General features: G+C 40.4%; 1 protein-coding gene across 1 annotated transcript in view; it reads left to right on the plus strand.

The window, feature by feature from the left end:
• Positions 1-10,685, plus strand: part of PIEZO2 (piezo type mechanosensitive ion channel component 2) — a 287,977-nt gene extending 277,292 nt beyond the window's left edge. The window contains exons 50-56 of the mRNA XM_058833220.1: positions 462-650; positions 1,078-1,170; positions 2,279-2,451; positions 3,824-3,940; positions 5,881-5,960; positions 7,286-7,457; positions 8,343-10,685. Coding sequence (XP_058689203.1) covers positions 462-650; positions 1,078-1,170; positions 2,279-2,451; positions 3,824-3,940; positions 5,881-5,960; positions 7,286-7,457; positions 8,343-8,595 — 1,077 coding nt within the window. The 3' untranslated portion in view covers positions 8,596-10,685. The remainder of the gene's footprint in view (positions 1-461; positions 651-1,077; positions 1,171-2,278; positions 2,452-3,823; positions 3,941-5,880; positions 5,961-7,285; positions 7,458-8,342) is intronic.
• Positions 10,686-19,949: the final 9,264 nt, after the last annotated feature.

The following is a 19,949-nucleotide window of genomic DNA, read 5'->3' on the forward strand; positions in this document are numbered from 1 at the left end:
AGGAGTTTTAAGATAAAAATTTTTGGAAGTGTAAATACAAGAAACTGGGTCCCTTACGATAGCAGTTTTTGGAACAAATTGTTGTATCACTGTTTCTGCTATTATTTTATATTTTGTTCTTTTGAGTTCATGCTTGCACTTAGACAAAAAAAAAATCAAATTATCCTACCTAAATTCTTTGTCCTTTATGGTTGTGAAGAATCAAAATCACATAGGTTTACAATATTTTTCACACTGGACACACACGTTGGGTTCATTTGTCACTTTTCTCTGTTGTCATCAGAAAGTGGGTGTCTTTGCAGCTTTGGCTAAAAAAATCTCAAAATATCTGGCCTGACATGGGGTAGAAAATTACCACAAGAGATGGGAAGCCTTAGGATCATTATATATTCACCCATAAAATCATATGAAGTGTACCTTTGATAGAAGAGATGTTACCATATTGCTGTTTGCTTTTGCAGAGATATCCTCAACCAAGAGGCCAGAAGAAAAAGAAAGTTGTGAAGTATGGAATGGGTGGCATGATTATCGTCTTGCTGATTTGTATTGTCTGGTTCCCACTGCTCTTCATGTCTTTAATCAAATCTGTTGCAGGCATCACCAACAAGCCTCTAGATGTATCAATCACAATAACTCTAGGAGGTTATCAGGTAAAAAAGAAGAAACACTAAAAGCAAACTCTGGTTTTTACATTATATTTCCTTGTGCTATTTCTTCTTCCTTTCCTTGAATTGAACCCTCCTGCTTTATGCAAGATATCTGTCAAGCTTCCACAAATCACCCCTTTTGGGTTTAAAAATATGTTAATTAATCATTGATGAAAAAATATTATCTTATTTTTCAAGTTAAAACCAGACTCTACCAGCCGTGGAAACGGAATAAATTATCCTACAGGTCCACATGGTAGATATAAAATAATTGTAGGTGACTTGCATTTCAGTGGAATGAGATTATAACATCATCTTGTTGAATTGAGTGCCATAATTGTCTTGGACTGTGATGCACAGGATGCTGTGCTGTGTATGTAGCAGCCAACGTGAAGTAAATGTGATAAGCATGTGTTCTTTTGTTTCCCAGCCTATTTTTACCATGAGCGCTCAGCAGAATCAGCTCAAAAGTTTGGATCAAAATGAGTTCAGTGAATTTCTAGGAAGCTATAGGGGTAACACTGTAAGTAAATCATAGAATACCTCATTACTTTAAAATGTGTGCATGTTTCCATGGAAGCCTTTTGTGAGTTTTGTTTGTGTAGTTGTAAGTGGTCATCAGGGCTGTCATCAATTGCAAGACATTTCTATAAAGAGCATTTGCATGAATAAAGGTTCAGCCACATCATTTGTCAGGACAGGGCTGGGTTATGGTGCAACAAACTACTATTAATGTAGATATCTTTGCACAAAATCCTGGAAGCCAGAAACCCTACTTGTCCTGTTCTCTGAATAAAATCCTCCACTCTAAATGAAACAAACCTTCAGGAGATGTGATGCTGTTTGTGGACTGCCAAAGAAAACATCCTGTGAGGACAAAACTGTGTTTTATGCACTTTTAAGCCCCATGCTCCTTCCTAGAGCATACATCTTTCACCTTCCAGTGAGGAATGGTGGTGCTGTCAAAAGTAAGTGTGCGTAGGCTAGAAATGTTTTGACATTAAGATGTCAAAACAAAAGCATTTAAGCATAGTCTCAGTGTTTCATGGAGCAACATGCCCAGCTTTCACAAGTTTCTACAGGACTAGTAATTAGTAGGAGCTGTTGCATTGCTAATGTAACTGGCATTTGATCAGTTATAACTTTAAAAGAAGTGCTTGCTACTAGCCCATTAAAGAATTTGATATTAGAACCTGATATTAGATCCTACCAAATAGCCCATGTATAATAGCACTAATATTGTAACCTAGATCCATTTGGAAGTTGCAAGGTTCTAGTTGCTTTATCCTTTGCAGACACTTTAATATGCAGAAAGATACTTAACAAAAGACAGAGTAAAATTTTAACTCGAGTTTGAATAGCCTCTGCAGAGTTTACTTCATGAACTTTCATACTCACTTTGGCCAGCATGACCATCAAACAATGAGGCCATTTTTGTTCTGTTTTTTAGTTTGTCTATGATTTCCCTTCCTATCTCAAGTCCCAGGTTGTACCTGAAGAAAACAATCAGTGCACACCACTGCACTTAAAATTAATCAAACATTTACAAATCTATCTGACTGGGAGGTGTGGCTCTGTGTCTTGTGACTGTCACTGCACTGAAATTTTCTTTTCCTCTTCTTCACCTACAGGCTGCTTTGCAGTTTCTAGAGGGCTATGCAAGAGAAGATATAACTCGAGCAGATCTGGAGGGAAATTCAAACTCTTTATGGACCATCAGCCCTCCCAGTAGAAAGAAAATGATACAGGGGCTTCTAGACTTTGATGCTGATTTCACTTTAGTTATTTCATGGACCATTCAGAGGTAATTAAACAAAGTTATGAAGTGGATGTATCTTTTGCCAAGCATTACCTCAGTAGAACAGTTCCACATTGCATTTTTGGTTTAGTTGTTTAGCAAATTATATTGTATGGCAGAGGAAAAAACTGAAAGTAGGAGGGAGAGAGACAGAGAGAAGTCACTTTTCTTACCCATGAAAACATTAGTTGCCTGCAGTTCTCAAAAAATAAGGAAGTGGAGCCACTACCAAGCAGATTATTTAAAATGTCCAGGTGGAATTTTCAATAGGACTTGATGGGAAGGAAGGAAGGAAAAAATAAGAATATTTTAGCCAGTTTTAGACAGAGATGTTCCAATGAACTGCTCTTAAAAACAAAGTTGCTATCATTAATGGAAAGTGAATACTTAGACCTAGTTAAGCAGAAAACCTATGAGGAAATACAAACAGAAGTTCTTGGTCCTCTTATTAAGGGAGTCTGGAAGTGACACAAACTATTTTTATGTGCAAATACCATAACAATGGCACTGATCCATTTTGTTGAGACCTTTGTCTGCTCACATGAGATTTCTTTGGCCCCAGTGAACTAACTTTACAGTGAAGTTTTTGAAAGAGACATCCTAAAGTATAAAGTTGTTGCTCTCAGGCTAGAGCACACCCAGTCATCAAGATAATTTGCTGGCTACTGTCTGCCAGATGGGGTTCCTGTAGATTGCTGGATTAAATTCGAGTTAAATCATCACTCCATGGAAATTAAGTTCCTTTGCAGCCTCCATATTTACATGTTTCCTTGGAAGTAGAATCTGGCCTATTGTAAGACTATGCACAAGAGGCAGTTCAGCTGAATCACTGTGGGAGCTCTGAACATGCTGGGTCCATTCTTCCACGGTCAGAAATAGACTTGTAATGAATCTGCACACTTAATTCAACTTTATTTTACATCGTCCACCTCCCCTTATTTTCCTGGAAGCACAGACTATTAGCTAGTGAATTACATCACTCCATCATTTCTGGGCCTTTATTTTTTAGTACTGCTACTCAGTTTGCCTGTATGCTTTCATAGCTACAAGCATTCATACACTAGTGGAAAGAGACATTTTTCACTCTCAGATTGTATCTTGTGGGTTAAGCTGTGAACATGAATGACTGAAAGTGTTACAGACCTACCACAGTGACCTCCTACTTAACTGCTGCCTTTCATCTAGGCCAGGAGGCCACCAGCAGCAGTAAGGTGTGCCTGTTGTGTCACAGAGGCAGCACACACACACTGCCTGCCTTTGCACATCATCAGCTGTGAGTGTTTCTCTGCAGCCCCAGCAGCCCAGGAGCTGCCTCACCCAGCTTAGGGTATGCTCTCCTTGTAGGTTTTCAATGTCTTTTCCCTTTTACTTACAACAGAAATCTCTCCCTTGGTGCCAAAGCTGAAATAGCATCAGATAAACTTACCTTTACTCTAAAAAACCATACCAGAAGACATATTGCTACAATGATGGATGGAAATCAAACGGAAAAGGTGTAAGTTGTTTTCTTTTTTCTATTCATTTGCAAACTTTCCTGATTTCCTAAGGTGGCCAAGTGTGTTTCATTTTTCTGCCCATCTATCCCCCTCTAATAACAGATGCCAATAGCACTGAAGCCAAGCAATAATAATATTAAAGGTGAAAACTTGTTCCCTATTATAAATGTACGCTGAGAGGACCAGGAGCATTGGATTATCAACAACAAGCATGGTGAAGCTATTAGTAACTTTTCTTTGATTTATTGGATAAGCACAAGTTCATTATATGGTTCAACTCACCTTTGAGTTACATCAGTCCAACTTGATCTGAGGATGTTGTATGGAAGATTTTTTTGTTCTAAATAACCATCCAGGCTGTATCTCACATTGTTACTCTTGAATAGGACTAGATTGGCAAGGAAGTGTTAAATCACTGCGGTCAAAGGGTAACATCTGCTGTCGATTCTGACATCAGATCTTTTCCTGTGATGGAAATTCACAAGGCATGCTGTTCATATGAATAAAGAACATTATTCTACGGATATAGCCTTATAGCATTAACAGCAGTGGTGACTCCTTTTAGATCTGAAAAGAGTCTGGCTCTTCCTCTTCCACCTTCTCACTGGGGATTACTTTACTGCAGTAGTTTCTAAGTACTGCTAAACCAACACATCATCCCTGAAGGCCACTTGGTCTGATTTGTGGCCACAAGAGTTGAAAAGTTTAAGCTGCAACCAACTGGGATTGTGAAAACTCTGAGGAGTTCTTATCTGTTAGTAGGTAGAAATTAGATTTGCCTTTTCTCTGCACAGCTGTTTTTCTGCACCCACACACACTCATACATCCAAACAGATGTGCTATTGCACATGTGATCATTGCACTTCCAAAATAGTTGTTGCCTCTTTTCTGCTGAAGAGCAGAATTTCCTAAGGTGATGTAGGGCCAAAGAGGGTAGATTTTTCTCATTTGTAGGAAGAAGTAATTAATTCATAGTTCTCTCTTTGCAGACGACAAGCAGTAACACAGACGATATAGCTGCATTTACCTGTCTTGCACTAATTTTGTAGATTTAAGGTTTTTTTACTTACTCATAAAGGAAAAATGATTGTGATAGCTATTAGCCACTCAGATACTTCATCAGGGAGCTTTCTGCCAGCACCTCAGCGAGGACTATTTAACTGCTGAGCACTTTTCTTGCACCTGCTGGAGTGATCAGAGGGGATTTTCAATTGGCCACCATTGTTCCTTCTCAGCCTGGTGTATGCAATGTAGCCAAGTGTCACGGGACTTCTCTGAGAGCTCCTCTTCCATGGAGTTTTTCAATCATTTGAGGAAAATGTTGGGATAGTGTCTCTGCTTTTAATGAAATGTGTCTCCCTCTAGATACTGGTAATTTATTCCCACTCAAGATGATTTTGAGTCCAGTGGAAGAACTTTTGCAAACATCTTTTATTTCTAAGTTTGAAATCTTCCTAAAGACTGTGAGAATATTTTCCAGTGAAAAATTCTGGCAAAAATGGTCACTCTTTTCAGGTGTTATTATCAAAACACCTTGCAATTCTGAAGAAATAGCTGTGCTCACCACATATCTTTTCTAGCTTTTTACTACTGGGGATGTGCTGCCTTTATTATATACTTTATAGCTGACCATAAAAGCAGCTTTTTTAAGAAGGGGAACAAAATATAAAGTCTACATTCCTTGAAAACACACATTCCCCAGGTATGTGGAATTCATGGTGTGTGAATGGTGACATTATGGATGGAATGAACTCTCTGCTGAAGTTCTGAAGAAACATAGATGAAAATTCCAGCTAATTTTCAGATGTGACATCTGAACACTATAAAGTCATAACTTAAAATAAGAATTACTGAGAACTGTGCATAGCACTGTTAGGAATTTCTAAATTATTTTAGAGGTATAAAAATATGAAATATTTGATTTCTCATTTTTTTACAGAACATTAGAGGAAGTTTACCCATACTACATCAAGGCTCCTAGTGATTCTCTGGCAAAACCCATAAAGCAGCTATTGAAAGGTATGTCTCCAGACCATGGAAAACAGAGTATGGTTTAAAGAAGTGCAAGGCAGCACTAACACTTGCACATTCACAGCTGTTATGGGGCACCTCAGTCAGAAATGCACTTAAAATATTTTTTACTTCGTGCCTACAAGCTTGAGGAGAGATAAGGTAATACAAGATAAGGCAGAAAATGCATCTCCATATATTTTAGATTTGGATTTAACAGTAAGGACTCGAAGGATGAAGTCCATCTCCTTTCCCGCAAGTCTGCTTTAGGAACTGTTTTCCTGTGTTTTATGTGTAAGTGATAACAAGTTTCACTTCACATCTCTCTGCTACCTTACTGTGAACATCAGTAGTGTTGCATGTCTACAAATGCAGATCTTCAGCTTAATTAATGACACTGCATTATTTTTATTTTTTTTAAAAAGCTATTCCTCCCTTATTGGCTACAAAGAATCCACTTTAAATGATTAAATTTCAGAGTGCTGTTACCCAGTCAGAATCCATACAGGTACTCACAGACATACAGAATATATGCACCCATGCACATACACATGTGGAAAACCTGTTGGGTTGGAACATAAGGAACAAGTCTTTATCTAAGAGCAATTTTCTCAACAGAGGCTAAATTTGGAGCTTGAATGTAATAGTAGTAGTGCTATGTAGTACGTTCTTGTCAAGGTTCATCAGGAAAGAGAATTCTTGAGCCTGAACCCAGCTCTGTGAGTAGCAATAAGTTATGAGTGCTTCACTGTCATTGGTCAGGTCCCTAATTTGAGTTTCTTCAGATGGACTTTAATTACACTGCTAATTTACACTGCTAATGTACATGCAGGATGACCAGAGTTCATCTCCTGTCTGTGTGATCAGTATGCATAAAACAGGATAGCATCCTTTTTTGATACAAAAGAATCATTTCTTTTATGTCAGACATAAATGGTTTATGGTGATAATTTCACGTAGAGATACAGAAGCTGACTGCTACCCTTCCAGGTTAAATGTATTTCTCTAGGTCTGAAATGCAGACGTGATGAGTGCTATTGATATTTTGGCTTGAAAATACCAAAAGTATTTGACAGTTGTACTGAAGAGCATGTAGGTTATATGAAATATTTTAAATATTTAATGCAGATTCAGGTAAGATTTGCAGAAGAAAAAACACAGAAGTCTAGGCTTTATACTTTTGTATACAGAAATAATGAAAAATGGAGTTAGAAGAATTTTGCTTCTGTATTGTTCAGTCATTTTATAATGCAGATGTTTGAAGTATCTGTCTCAAAATGTTTGATTTTTGAAATTCTTGTTGCATATATAGTAACACTTCTCTTTTTCAATAGACTGCAAGTGGGAAAATATTACAGTTTCCCTTGTCAAAACAAATACATCTGAAGAGTGGTGGGTTTTGAATCAGCTTGGAAAAAGACATAAGATGTCTCAAGAGAGTCTTGAACTCTTCATATTCAGTGATAAAGTCAGTCCACCAAGCCTTGGATTTTTGGCTGGTTATGGGTAAGAAGAAATCTTTACATAAAATTAAATAAAGTACATAAGGTAGAAGTAGAGGTGACTTTATTTGCTGATTTGGGGGGTTATTCCTTGTTCGTTGTTATAGTGTTTGAACATTACAACATTCTGAAAAGGAGTTTTGTGGGATTTTCAAATCCATGTCTACTAATACTATGTATAGGAGGATTAATATTTGCAAGGTTAGTATTACCCCTTATAACTGCACTCCAGTAGGAATAAAAACAGAAACACCCTTCACACCAATTTCCTACTGAAGAGAAATAATTCAAAATATATTAGTTTAGCTGCAGGCCAAGTGCTGCCTTTACTCTGCCTGGTTTTGGTGACCTTCTCAATCTTGTAGCCAGGACCCTGGGTGTGAAAGAGTTATGAAATACATCTTCATAGACAGAGGAAGGCAGGAGAATAAGCATTTCTAGAAGATACAACCTTCTGGTAGGATTTTGGAGAAGTCCCCGTAGGAAGATTATCAGGGGAGACAGATAAATGTTAGCTTGTCATCAGTTACGTATACCTTAATAAAAAATATTAGATATGAAACCTGACAGGTTATTTGCCTTTAGCAGCCAGCTGCTGTCAGATTTCCCATTGTGACTTCCAAGCTGCAGCACACAGGACATGCAACCATCAGCAACTGGGGTTAAACAATTCAAGCCAGCAGGCTCAGCTGTTTATGATTGCAGATTTGTGAGGTGTTCAAAGAGATCTCATTTTCCCTCATCCTGTGGCACAGCAGAAACAAGATGCTAATTAGAAATTGATGTTCACCCCACTGACAGGCTACAGTTGGCCATGCAGATGAGCTTCCTCACACCTGGCTACCTTTTTACAAGGCACGATTTGAACTCTTCCTTTCTTTCTTTTCAGCATTATGGGACTGTATGCCTCAGTTGTCCTGGTGATAGGCAAGTTTGTCCGTGAATTTTTCAGTGGGATCTCTCACTCCATCATGTTTGAGGAGCTACCCAATGTAGACCGAATCCTGAAGCTGTGTACTGACATTTTCCTAGTGCGAGAGACTGGAGAACTGGAACTAGAGGAAGACCTGTACGCCAAGCTAATATTCCTGTATCGCTCACCAGAGACTATGATCAAGTGGACTAGGGAAAAAACTAATTGATCTCTTTGGCATCACACTGCAAATCAAGTTGGTTAAATCTGAATTTTAAAGGAAAAATCAAAAAAAGCACAATATTCTCTTAAGAGCTAAGCCTTTTATAGTTGGGTAGCAATGATTTTTCACTGAAGGAATCCTGGAAGCTATGGCCTTAGGAATCCATGCTGCCTTTCAAATTAAGGATCAACAGTGAAGAAGGTTGAATGATCTGTTCTTTTTAATGTGCCACTCCTCTACAATCTGGGGACTGCTTTGTAATTTAATCAGCAAAAAGTTTGCATCTTTGTCTGGCTAATTTAATTTTCCAGACGACCATTACAACTTAGAGAGAAACAAAAGGAATGAACCCACAGATGACTCCGATGTTCCTTCTTAATCCTTTCTGGAGCCACACAGTTTGGATTGTGCAATATGCTGTTGTACATCACTGACTTTCAAGCTACAGTAATGGGACACTGACAAGCCTTCAGGACACCCAGCACCCAGGGCCACACTGGGAACTGAAGACATTCTAGCCATACCCATTTGTAGAAAAGCAGAGGTTTTGATGTACAAGGGACACTGTGGACAAGCCTCTGTCAGCAAAAAGAAAACAAGTAACAATCTCTTGAAATGCCTTATTTTATTTGTACAGTCACAGGAGACATTTCCACCAAACGTCAAAGACTTTTCTCAGGAAAAAGAAAAAGCAACTGAAACTTGACACTTTGTCGAGATTAACTAATGGCTAGAATAATTATGGTGAATTATGGGGTGTTCTGCTGGGCCATTCTCTTCAGCATTACTGCTTTCCATTGGATGAGAAAAGAAAGTGAAATTGATGATCTAATGAGCTACTTCATTTCTTATAACCCTTCAAAGACTGAGTAGTGTGTGCTTCTCTCTGACATGCTTTTTCCCATTTCGATGATTTAAGGCAACTGTTGTTTTGCTGTTAGCTGATATTCTTCTTCCAGTGTTTCAGGTATACAAAAATGTTTACATATTCCAAGTCACATTTTTACATCTGAGACGGGTTTTTTTTTTTAAGTTCCCAAATATAGACATACGTATGAGCTTGAGAAATGCCTTTTTTTTTTAATCGCTATTATTAGTGAAACAAATGGCTCATTAGAGAACATTGCAGCATGAAAATTTACAATTGCAATGTAGGTTTCTTTCCATGTTAAAAAAAAAAACTGAGAAAAAAAATCATTGAGTGGATAGGGTATGTTAAAAGGATATACTTGTAGTTTTGATTCAGTAATGACTTAAAATAAAGCACATGTTGCAAAGTCATTTTAGAAGTATTTTTCCTCTGCCTTTTTACATGAAATGGGAAAAGTTTGACATTCTTCTTAATCTGTGACAAATAAATCTCTTTCTTGTAGTTAGCTGCTATTTATTATATGAATGATTAGTTAATCACCAGAAAGAAACTAACATAATTTACTGGCACATTTTACTGCAGAACTTCATAAAACAGCACAACTAAATGAAGTTGAAACATACTCTGCTGAGTGCTTCCATGACAAATGCTGTCACATCCATTCTATACTGTGAAAACTAACACTTTGAGCACCTTGATGTGCACAAAATAAAAAATTGCTTCATGATATTGTAACAATAAAATAATTTGGTGACTGGAACTCACTGGAAGACAACCTGATTTCCTCTAAAGTGAAAAGGTGGCTGCTCATACAGCCAGGAAGCATTTCCCCCTGGAAAGTTTTGCTCCATTTCTTCCATAGGTCCTGTGGATGAAAATTGAAATATACAGGGCAGCCCTGACATAGCACTCAGGGATGCTAAAATGTCTTTTATAGTTAGATGGATCCTCACCTGGCTGTTCAGTGATTTTAAGGAGACCAACACTGGAAGGAGAAGCATGAAGGATGTAGTGTGTTTCTAAAGGTACCAGCCAGCAGAACCATGCTGGCCCCAGTTGGTCCCAGCTCCCTTCCTGGTTCCTTCTCTTAAACAGGCGCTGCCTTTCTGTTGGAAAAAATCTGTCTTCAGAATGAGCTGTACAGTTATTCGGGCTTTGCAAAAATGTGCTGCTCTTTCTTTCATGGATTGATCAAACTTTGAAAATAAAAGGATTCTTCTGTTGGGTTTTTTTAATTTATTTATTTTCAAAACAGCCTATAGTCAAATCACTGACTGGACTGAGTAGCTGCCTGCAACAGGTGAGGAGTGTACCAGACCATCCTTTGAGCCCAGCTGTACAGATAAAGTTGGTAGCCAGTTTCCAGCGGCATTCTAGGTGGTCGGTACTGGGACCAGTACCATCTAACATCTTTATGAACATCATGGAGGACACAACAGAGTGCCCTTTAAGCAGTGTGTGGACTTCACTGAACCTGGGTCTGGGGAGGATTGTGATAACACAAGCGTGTCTGCTGCTCTCCTGGGGCCTGGGCTGGGCAGTGACAACAGCAGGGGCAGGACTTCCTTGAAAGGCAGATCTCAGGATGCTGGAGAAATTATCTGCCAGGTACTTCATGAACTCAGGCAAATGCAGCAAAGTGCTGCCTCTGAGGCAGACTAACCCTTACAGCAATTCAGACTAGGTGGATGGTTGGGAACAGCTTTAGAATAGAAAGACAAGACCAGAGGTGGGAATTTCAGTGTGTCCTGGAGGCAAAGAAAACCAACACATACAGGGTGGTACTTACAGGATCACAGCTGAAAGTCAAGGAAATTTATTATTCCCCTCTATTCAGCACTTGTGAGACCACATCTGGAGAACTGCATGGAGCTTTGGGGGGCTCCAGTGCAAGTGACATACTGGACTGAGCAGCTGAGAGCATAACATGCGAGGAGAGACTGCAGGAGCTGGGCTTGTTCAGCCTTAAAACAGAGAAGTCCCATGGAAAAGGGTCTACAGCTGCCTGATGGTGAGATACAGAAAAGGTGGAGCCAATCTCTGCAGAACTGCATGACAGATCTAATTAAATAAAAGGAAAATTGCTTTTACCATGATGGCAGTCAAACACTGGAACAAGTGCCCAGAGAAACTGTGAGATCATCAGCCTTAGAGGTTTCCAAAACTTGGCTGGTCAAGCCCTGAGCAACCTGTTATAAGTGGCTGTGCTTTGGATTGTAGGTTTGATCTGAAACCTCCTGATGTCCCTTGCGATCTGAATTACATCACAATTTTAAGATCCTGTCAGAGATGCAAAGTAACCTGCTGGTGTGCTTTCCCAGCCTATGGATGCATTAGCTCTCTTCTGTTCTGCCCATCAATAGTCCAGACATAACTCCTTAAAGCAGGAGGAGAAGCAGATTTCAGCTGCAGTTTGTTTTCCTTGGCTCTGTTTAGAAACCTGCATGTGCTTACGTAGGCAGTGGTGTGAGTTTGTAAGTCAGAGCAAGGACAAGCTTTGACAACACACCCAGCTGTACCAGCAGGCATCCCAGAATTCTCACTTGCCTCTGTGACAAGGCAAAAGGTTCAGCTTGCACTGCTTGTGTAATTAAAGCTTTCACAGTTTTCCCTGATTTGGTAAACTGGCTAATCTGTGGGTAATTAAGATAGATAGATAGATAGATGGATAGATGGATAGATAGATAGATAGATAGATAGATAGATAGATAGATAGATAGATAGATAGATAGATAGATAGATAGATAGATAGATAGATAGATAGATAGATAGATAGACAGACAGACAGACAGACATAGATAAAACTGCAGCTGCTCTGCCTGGCACTGTGTGATATTTAAACAGGGTTTCTACTCTGGGTGCATATGGGCTATTTTAGATCAGGTTTTGTTGCTTCCTTCTTGAGGAAGGAAACCAGTGGAAATCTAACACTTTATTAAAAGCTTGGGGAAAACAAGAGAAAAGCAACCTGTAAGCATGCAGTAGGAAAGGCAAATTCCCTGTTTAGCAGGACCTACAAGTGCAGTAGTACCCTGACCCACTGTACTGAAGGTTTACCAGTTTTTTTTGTTCCATTAAGAGTTAAGGTAGGCACTTAAGACAGCAAAAAAAAAAGAGCTGGAGAAGAAATAAGTGTTCAGAATCATTCAGTGAGACTCCTATAATTGAAGGAGCCCCTTCAATCCTGTGTTTCAAGTTGATAATGCTCATGCTATGAGAAATTACTCACACCACAGCTTCAAGATTTGTCTGAGGAATGTGCTGCACAAGTAGCAAGCCATGCAAGGGACCACCAAATATCTCTTCTTCGCTGTTCTGGCCTGACAGGCACTTCTCAAGGCCAGTTCCACTGACTGCCATTTTGAACTGTTATTAAAGCAGAAATCTAATGAAAACCATCTTCTGCTATGAAGATTAGTTGGAAAATGACTGATGACCAGGGAACCTTCAGACTTCCTTCTCTCAAGAGTAACTGGAGGAGTATTCATGTATGAAAAAACTATCTTTGTTCCTCCTCAATATGCAGAAATTACTGATAATGCTTAATAAAATGCACAAAAGGAAAATACTAATCCTGTCCCATCCCAGGCTCTGGACTCACCAGACTCCAAAGCAGGATTGGTGATCAAGAGGGACACATATCACACACAGAGCTCAGATGTGTTGTGACCATCTCTTCCAGCTTCTCCTTACCAGCAAGATCACACACAATCATTTCCTTGGTGTGAGGGGCCACAAATGAAGATATGAGGATCCCCTCCTAGCGCAAAGCTCTCAGTGCTGTGGTCCCAGCCCAAACCTCCTTCAAAGGCTTTCATGAGATCAGATTTTTTTTCAGTGGGAATCTGGTGTTAGTGTGAGGAATCTGACATTTCCATGGGGCCTGAGGCAGCCCAGCTGTGCTCCAGCATCGCTGGACACCAGCTTAAGCCTGTTCTGCAACTTAAGCATCTTGCCTTGCACATTCAAGTACATCAAACACATGCATGGACAGTGTGCCTCTGTGCATGTGTGTGTGTGTCTCTGCCTGTTTTTCAAGTGCACAGTTTTGCTGCATTAGCTCTCATTAATATTTCAAGCTGCCCCGTGCTGGGGCGGAAGAGGGAGCTGCCAGCAGACACGGACGTGACCGTCAGACTCCTGTAGCAAACATTCAGGGAAAGCACATTTTTAATGTTATGGCAGCAAGAGTGAGGTAATGCAGTTAAAATATTTATGAACCCTTTCAGCTGACATCTCCAAATACCTTGTAGAATATAAACTTTGGAGGTCAAGGCAGTGAATTATCTACATATTCATCCAGCTATAAAAGATTTTCTCTGTTTTAAACAATGCTGGGGACAGGAGGGCGGGAGGGGTGGATCAGAGAAAAGAGAAGACCAGTTGTAAAGTTCATCACATATCAAAAGGAAACACATGGAAAGTCTGGACAAAAATTGAACTGTACATTTCTCCTTTTCACAGAAAGCCTTCTAAAGTTATCTTTTAAAGGTTCAAAATCCTCTTCCTCAAAAAGGGTCACAAAATAAGGATAAACTCCAAATACTCCAAGCTCGATAAAACACCATGTTACCTGGCCTGTAAAAAAGCAAGTGGGATCTGCAAAAGATCCCAATTTTTTATATTCTTATTCCATAGCTCACCATCAGTTGAGCAGAAACATAATGCTTACAGCTGATGGCTTGAGACATGAGCAGCCACTTGCAGTCTTGTTATTCAAAGGGGAAAGTGAAAAAAAATAAAACATAAAGGAACAAATAGTTAGATTTAGAAATGCTTCTATCTACCAATTGCTCTGACAGACAAATAAAAGTGTATCACTTCAGATTGTTTCAATGAGCTCCCTAGAGGTCAAAAATCATTTTTGCATGGCTGGACTCTGCTTGCTCTCTTCCTCATGCCTACTGCGACCAACGTGACCTTTACTGCTGGGCTCCATCCCTTGCCATCAGGTCTCCCATGTGCCACATCACAGATCCCTTTCCCTGTCCCCTAAAAATCTGCACAAGTTCAAAATGCATTTTTGGATGGCTTTTTGAATCATCCTATCTATCAGATGTTTATCTATCTGAGCTGTTTCTTTTACAGTACTCAGCCCATCTGTTACTTAGCTCATGATGTATGGATTCAAAACATATCCTCAGTACTTTGCTGATGAAGTAATATTTCTTCTGCTTGTTTTGCTTAGACAAGACCCCATTGCCATTCCACCAGGTCTGTGGGATTTATGTAGCTACTTCAACTGCTTTCAGCTAAAAAAAATAAAATTGAAAAAATTGGTCGTGGTGTGTTTGGGGTCCAAGGGAGAGGAAGGGCACTGATCTCCACCAGGGTTTCTGACCAAGTCTGATGTGCTGGAGCAAAAGGTGGATGCATTTATCTTTTTCCCTGCTCCAGCCATCTCTTTCCTTTTCAGCTGACCAAGCAGAGATTCAGATGGCCCCAGCTCTCCTTCCAAATAATCCAGGAAGGTGCCCCCTTTGCTGAACACTTCCCAACATCTCCTGAGCAGAGGTTGGAGACACCAACTAAAGCGGCCAGCCCCAAACAGAGAGTGCCACCTTCCACTGAACGCTGTAGGAAACACCTCTGAACCAAATGTCCTGGCTGCAGCCTGGGGAAGCCAAATTCAACACCTGCAGTCTAAGGTAGAGTCCCTTTTTCCTGTGACCAGGCTTGTTGATACCCATGCACTGAACTCAAGCTCCTTGACATGAAGTAAAGAGCAGGGTGTGCAGAGCAGTTAAAATGGCATCTTCCCAAGCAGCAGCCTCTGATGGATACATTGGAGCATTTCCCTGTAGCTCAGCACAGCTCACTGAAATTTCCTCCACTTCCAGCAACAAGAATATGAACTACAGGAGTAAGGATGAAAGGATTTGGGGAAGCATGCTGCCTACACAAACAACTGAAAAGGAACAGGAGCAAACCTATCCTAGGAGCTGAATAAGTGCAATGAAACAGAGGAATTAACTTCTCTAAAAGGGATCTGAGAGGATGTACCCATTTTGAAGTTTTTTCTTATTAGTCATGCACTGGCTCCCACCAGAACTATTCAACATGTAAATAGTTGTAAGCCTTCTTTACTAGAGCTCTTCATCTTGCAGTATTAGTATGGGACACACAGGCAAGAGAAGACAGTAAGTCTGCTTGCATTTGGGACTGCAGTTCAACATGAGAACTGGAAGACAAAAGAAAAACACACGCATCCATCTATATGCAGTCTGACAGTCAATTTTTGAAGAGAAGTTTTAGTCATTTGGCAGCAGCACAGAACAATCATTTAATACTTAGTTTCATGCTTCCTCTATGGTTGAGGGCAAAGAAGAACATGCATGAAGAAGGTCATGCATACCTTGAACTGGGGCATCTCTTTCTACTGATCATGCAAGAAAGGGCTGAAGTATTAGATGAGGGAGCTAAAAGATAGACCTAAAGCTGGGCATGTGAATATATTCACCCAAATACAGTTCTTAGCCCTACTAGTTTTAGACATCTGGTGCAGTTTTCCATTATATTCTCTTTGTCCAACTTTAAGGTAAACACACAGCAATGTGCGATTTCACTCATCTCAAATCACATTGGCACAATTTCTGGAATACTATGGCAACAGGTAATGTGGAAAAATGATGCAAGGGTGACCAGACTTGAGGGACTGTTAAAGAAAAAACACCAGTTTTAACTCTGAGAAATAAAGTCAAATGCAACTAGTGGTGTTTACAGAAATGTGTTTTCTGTTTCACCTGGCAACACCTACTTCCAAAATTATTCCTTCTTCACTATTACAAATTTATCTGGAAGGTCCACAAAGCAGAGAGGTTAGCCAGCTCACAGTGCACTGCATCTTGCTGCTGACTGGGAACCGAACCTTTTTTTTTCCCTCATCAGTTTTCCCAGACTGTACTTATGAAACCTATCAGGATGGATCAAAATAGATCAAGGACTGTTGTTGCTAATCAACAGCATGATTTGGCTGCACTTCACCAAGATTCAGACACTGTGACTCAGCCTGAGCTAACACTCTAGTTTACAGCTTTGAAAAACCTGCTTCCCATGGTTGAGTTTAACCTACAGATGAACCCCACCTTTTTTGCCTGTAAAACCCCTAACTTACATAAGCCCCACAAAAACAAGGCAGCAGTAAAGAGGAAAAGAGAGAGGGGAGTTTTAGAGAGGTGAGTTGGGGGTGATGGTTAGAGGTGATAAACTCATCTGCACCTGTTCCTTTTTAGCCGTTTTAACCTACATGCTGTGGAAGGAAGGGTGGTGTATAACTCTGCTGTGGCAGCAGCATCACTGTCACAAAGGCTACAAGACTGATGGAAGTCACACCTCTGTCCAAGTGGTGACTGTCACAAAGGCAGACACTATCAGATTCAGTCTTTTATGCCATTCAAAAAGCCATCCATACATGCTTATGTTGTTAATATAACAATTAAAACATTTGCTTGCAGGTGTTTACAGCCCTGTTCAATTTATAAGTATAATGGAATAGGCAGATTTAGAAATTAGATTCACAGAAGTCAAAAAGTCTGAAGTATGGTTTCCCAAAGCAATTGTAACTTATATCCCATTTTCAAATAAAACGAGGGAGAATTGATTTGGATTTCAAGAGCAGTACCACTCAAGTTTTCATCTTCTTTGTTATTAAGTAGACTCTTTCAGCCAGTGGAATAGGAACTGAACACTGAACCATGGTGCAAGCATCTGATTATTTCTGTTTCTGGAAAGTATGCCTTTAACTTCACCCTCTCACAGTTATTAGTCAGCAAACAAGAGGAGCGAAGTTCTCAGTAGCTGCTGCAAAAGCCCATGCACTCTCTACAGGACCACCTCCTCCAGCTGCAGAGAAAGAGTTTTAAAAAAGGATCAAAAACCACACTGAGCCATTGTAGTCAGTGAGTAAACCATTTCTCCTGGTACAGTCTTACACAGCTGGCCCTCCATCATGCACACTTCCTGAAAAACATACACACCAGGGGGGGAAAAACTTCTCTACAGAAAGGATGGCTATGAGACATGGCAGTACTGCATTTATTAAGAATGTTTTATAAAGCATAAAATCTGACTCCTTCCAGCAGTGATCACTAGCACAAGTTTCCAGACTTTTACTATAAAGATTAAGTGCCATTCAATTCCAAGCCATAGGAAATGTTTATGCTGATCAATCCAAAGGTCTAAAACAGGAGTCACCACATGTTCCCTATGACACCCTTCCTCCCACAAGCTCTCCTTCCACTTCTGGCATTTCCTGGGCTCCTCACTGGGATACAGCTTGTGGGGCAAACCTACATTTTGTGCTGTTTCCTAACCCCAGATCTTGTCTCTGGAAGCAGTATAAAACATTAAACAATGTTAAGAAACAAGTAAAAATAGGCAGAGAGACTTGGGGCGATTAAAGGGAGTTCCCATCTTCAGCTGCCTTTAGAGAAGATGGAACCAGACTCTTCTCCAAGGTGCACTATGATGGAACAGGAAGCAGCATTCACAAGTCCCAACATGGATTCCCATTAGATATGAGAAATAATTTCTTTAACTACAAGGGATAAAGAAACTTGGGGAATCTCTGTCCTCAGAGATGTTTAGGTCCAGCACCTTGCTGTTAAACTCTTTTACTTAAATTCCCTCTCCTTGACTGCATCAGACTCTGTTTGTAAAGACATCTGCAACACACATAGTCACCATCTCCTGGGGAAAGGTTATTTCTTAATCCTTTGTTCCTGTGGAGAGTGCTGGTTGCATTTAGGATGTAGCTATTACTTCTTCAATCCATCCATGTGCTTATTACATCTGATAAAATGTCTGAGGGAGGTTTTGAAAAGGAGTTCCAGTTCTGTCAAAAACAACATTGGGGTGAAACTTTATTACTGAATAAATGCTTCAGGACTCAGCAGCCAAAGCAGACACTGCAGCCCACCCCAAAAGTTTTACAGGCAGTGCTCTTTCTGACAGTCTTCTCATGCCTCTCCCTTCCTTTCCCCACCCTTCGTGAATATTGGCTTGGAAGGTAGGAGGTGAAAAAAGGGAGTGGGGAAAAGTTATTTTTGGCTGTCAACTTTTTATGGCATGCCTGCCCCATAAAACTCTTCGGAGCTGTGTATCTTACCCTTGTGGGTCAGAATAAAACCAGGTCTGAAATGGTAGAGAAATTTCTTTGTGAGACACAAGCTGTCCAGCTGCCAGCCGGTAGCAATAATGTCCCAAAGCACTGTCCCGCTCAGGGCCTTGAGCCAGCAAAATGCAGGCACAGAGAGCCTAGGGATATAAAGCGCTTTATAAATCCACTGGATGCTTCTCTGGAGTGAAATTCCCTCAACGAGAGCTTTCCTTGACTTGAAAGGGCTGAGCTCAGAGTCCTTGCCCCGTGCAGGGCGGCAGTCTAGACATGCCGGCGTGGGCGGGCAGGGGGCTGGTAGGGGGGAGCTGCCTCCTGCTCTCGGCCAGAAGCCCCTCCATCCCCCCAGCCCTCCTCAGCACTGCCTCCACAGCCAGAACTGCAACCCTCCTGCGCCTGCCATGGCCCTTGCCTGAGCATTTAGACATGCAGATGTAAGATACATATAGCATCTCTACAAGAAACACGGGAACCTCATCAGAATTGACACGGGGAGGGTGAATGAAGTATAATTAACTGGGTCACATGATTGCATAGCACATAGGTCACATCAAGAATTGCCTCTCTTCACATCTTCAGTATCGGCAGTGCCTGTCAAAAGCAAGATCAAGTCTCTTAAAAAACTCTTTGGAGGATGTTATGACACTGATTCTCAACACATTGTTTAGAAGCTTGAAGGCTGCTGACTTAAAGTATTTGACACAGGTGGAAGACCCTGAGCAGAAATGGATTTTAGGGAGCAGCTCCATGATGTAATTTCTCCTCTTTTTAAGTTGGTTTTTTCTCTTTTTTCAAACAGAGCCACTCAAGTTAACTGAATTAGCACATATGCCTCTCCAGACACCATTCAACACCTAATCAAGTGGTAGGATTATAAATACCATGTTGCCACAGCAGTGTCTGGACCTCAGTTGTTGAAGGTTAGATTGTCTTTACAGCTTTGCACCAATGGGACAAAAAAAATTGTATCAGGTAAGCAGTGATTTCATCACATCAGACAAATGCCACATAGCAAATAAAGTTTACAGAAAATGTGGAACATGTGAGTCATGCAAAACAGCCTTTTTGCTCTGCTACTTCAGTAACATAAGGCAGAATTTACCTCTGAACTGCTAAATTATAAGTGAAATGAAGAGGTAGCATTTCAAGGTAAGCAGATCTCTGCCTAGGTAAAGCTGTCTGTCTCTTGCTAGGGGGCAGATACAGCCTCTCCAAACCAGAGATCAGCTTTCCCGACTGAACAATCAGGAGATGTTAGAGGAAGGCAGAGGGAAAGGTGGATATGGATTTTGCCTGTGATGGCTGCATGCTCTTGAAATAACCTTGACAGGTTATTAAATGTGATTTAGAGAGGAAAATGATTATTTATGGATT

Source organism: Poecile atricapillus, chromosome 2 (assembly GCF_030490865.1).
Source record: "Poecile atricapillus isolate bPoeAtr1 chromosome 2, bPoeAtr1.hap1, whole genome shotgun sequence".
Lineage (NCBI taxonomy): Eukaryota > Metazoa > Chordata > Aves > Passeriformes > Paridae > Poecile > Poecile atricapillus.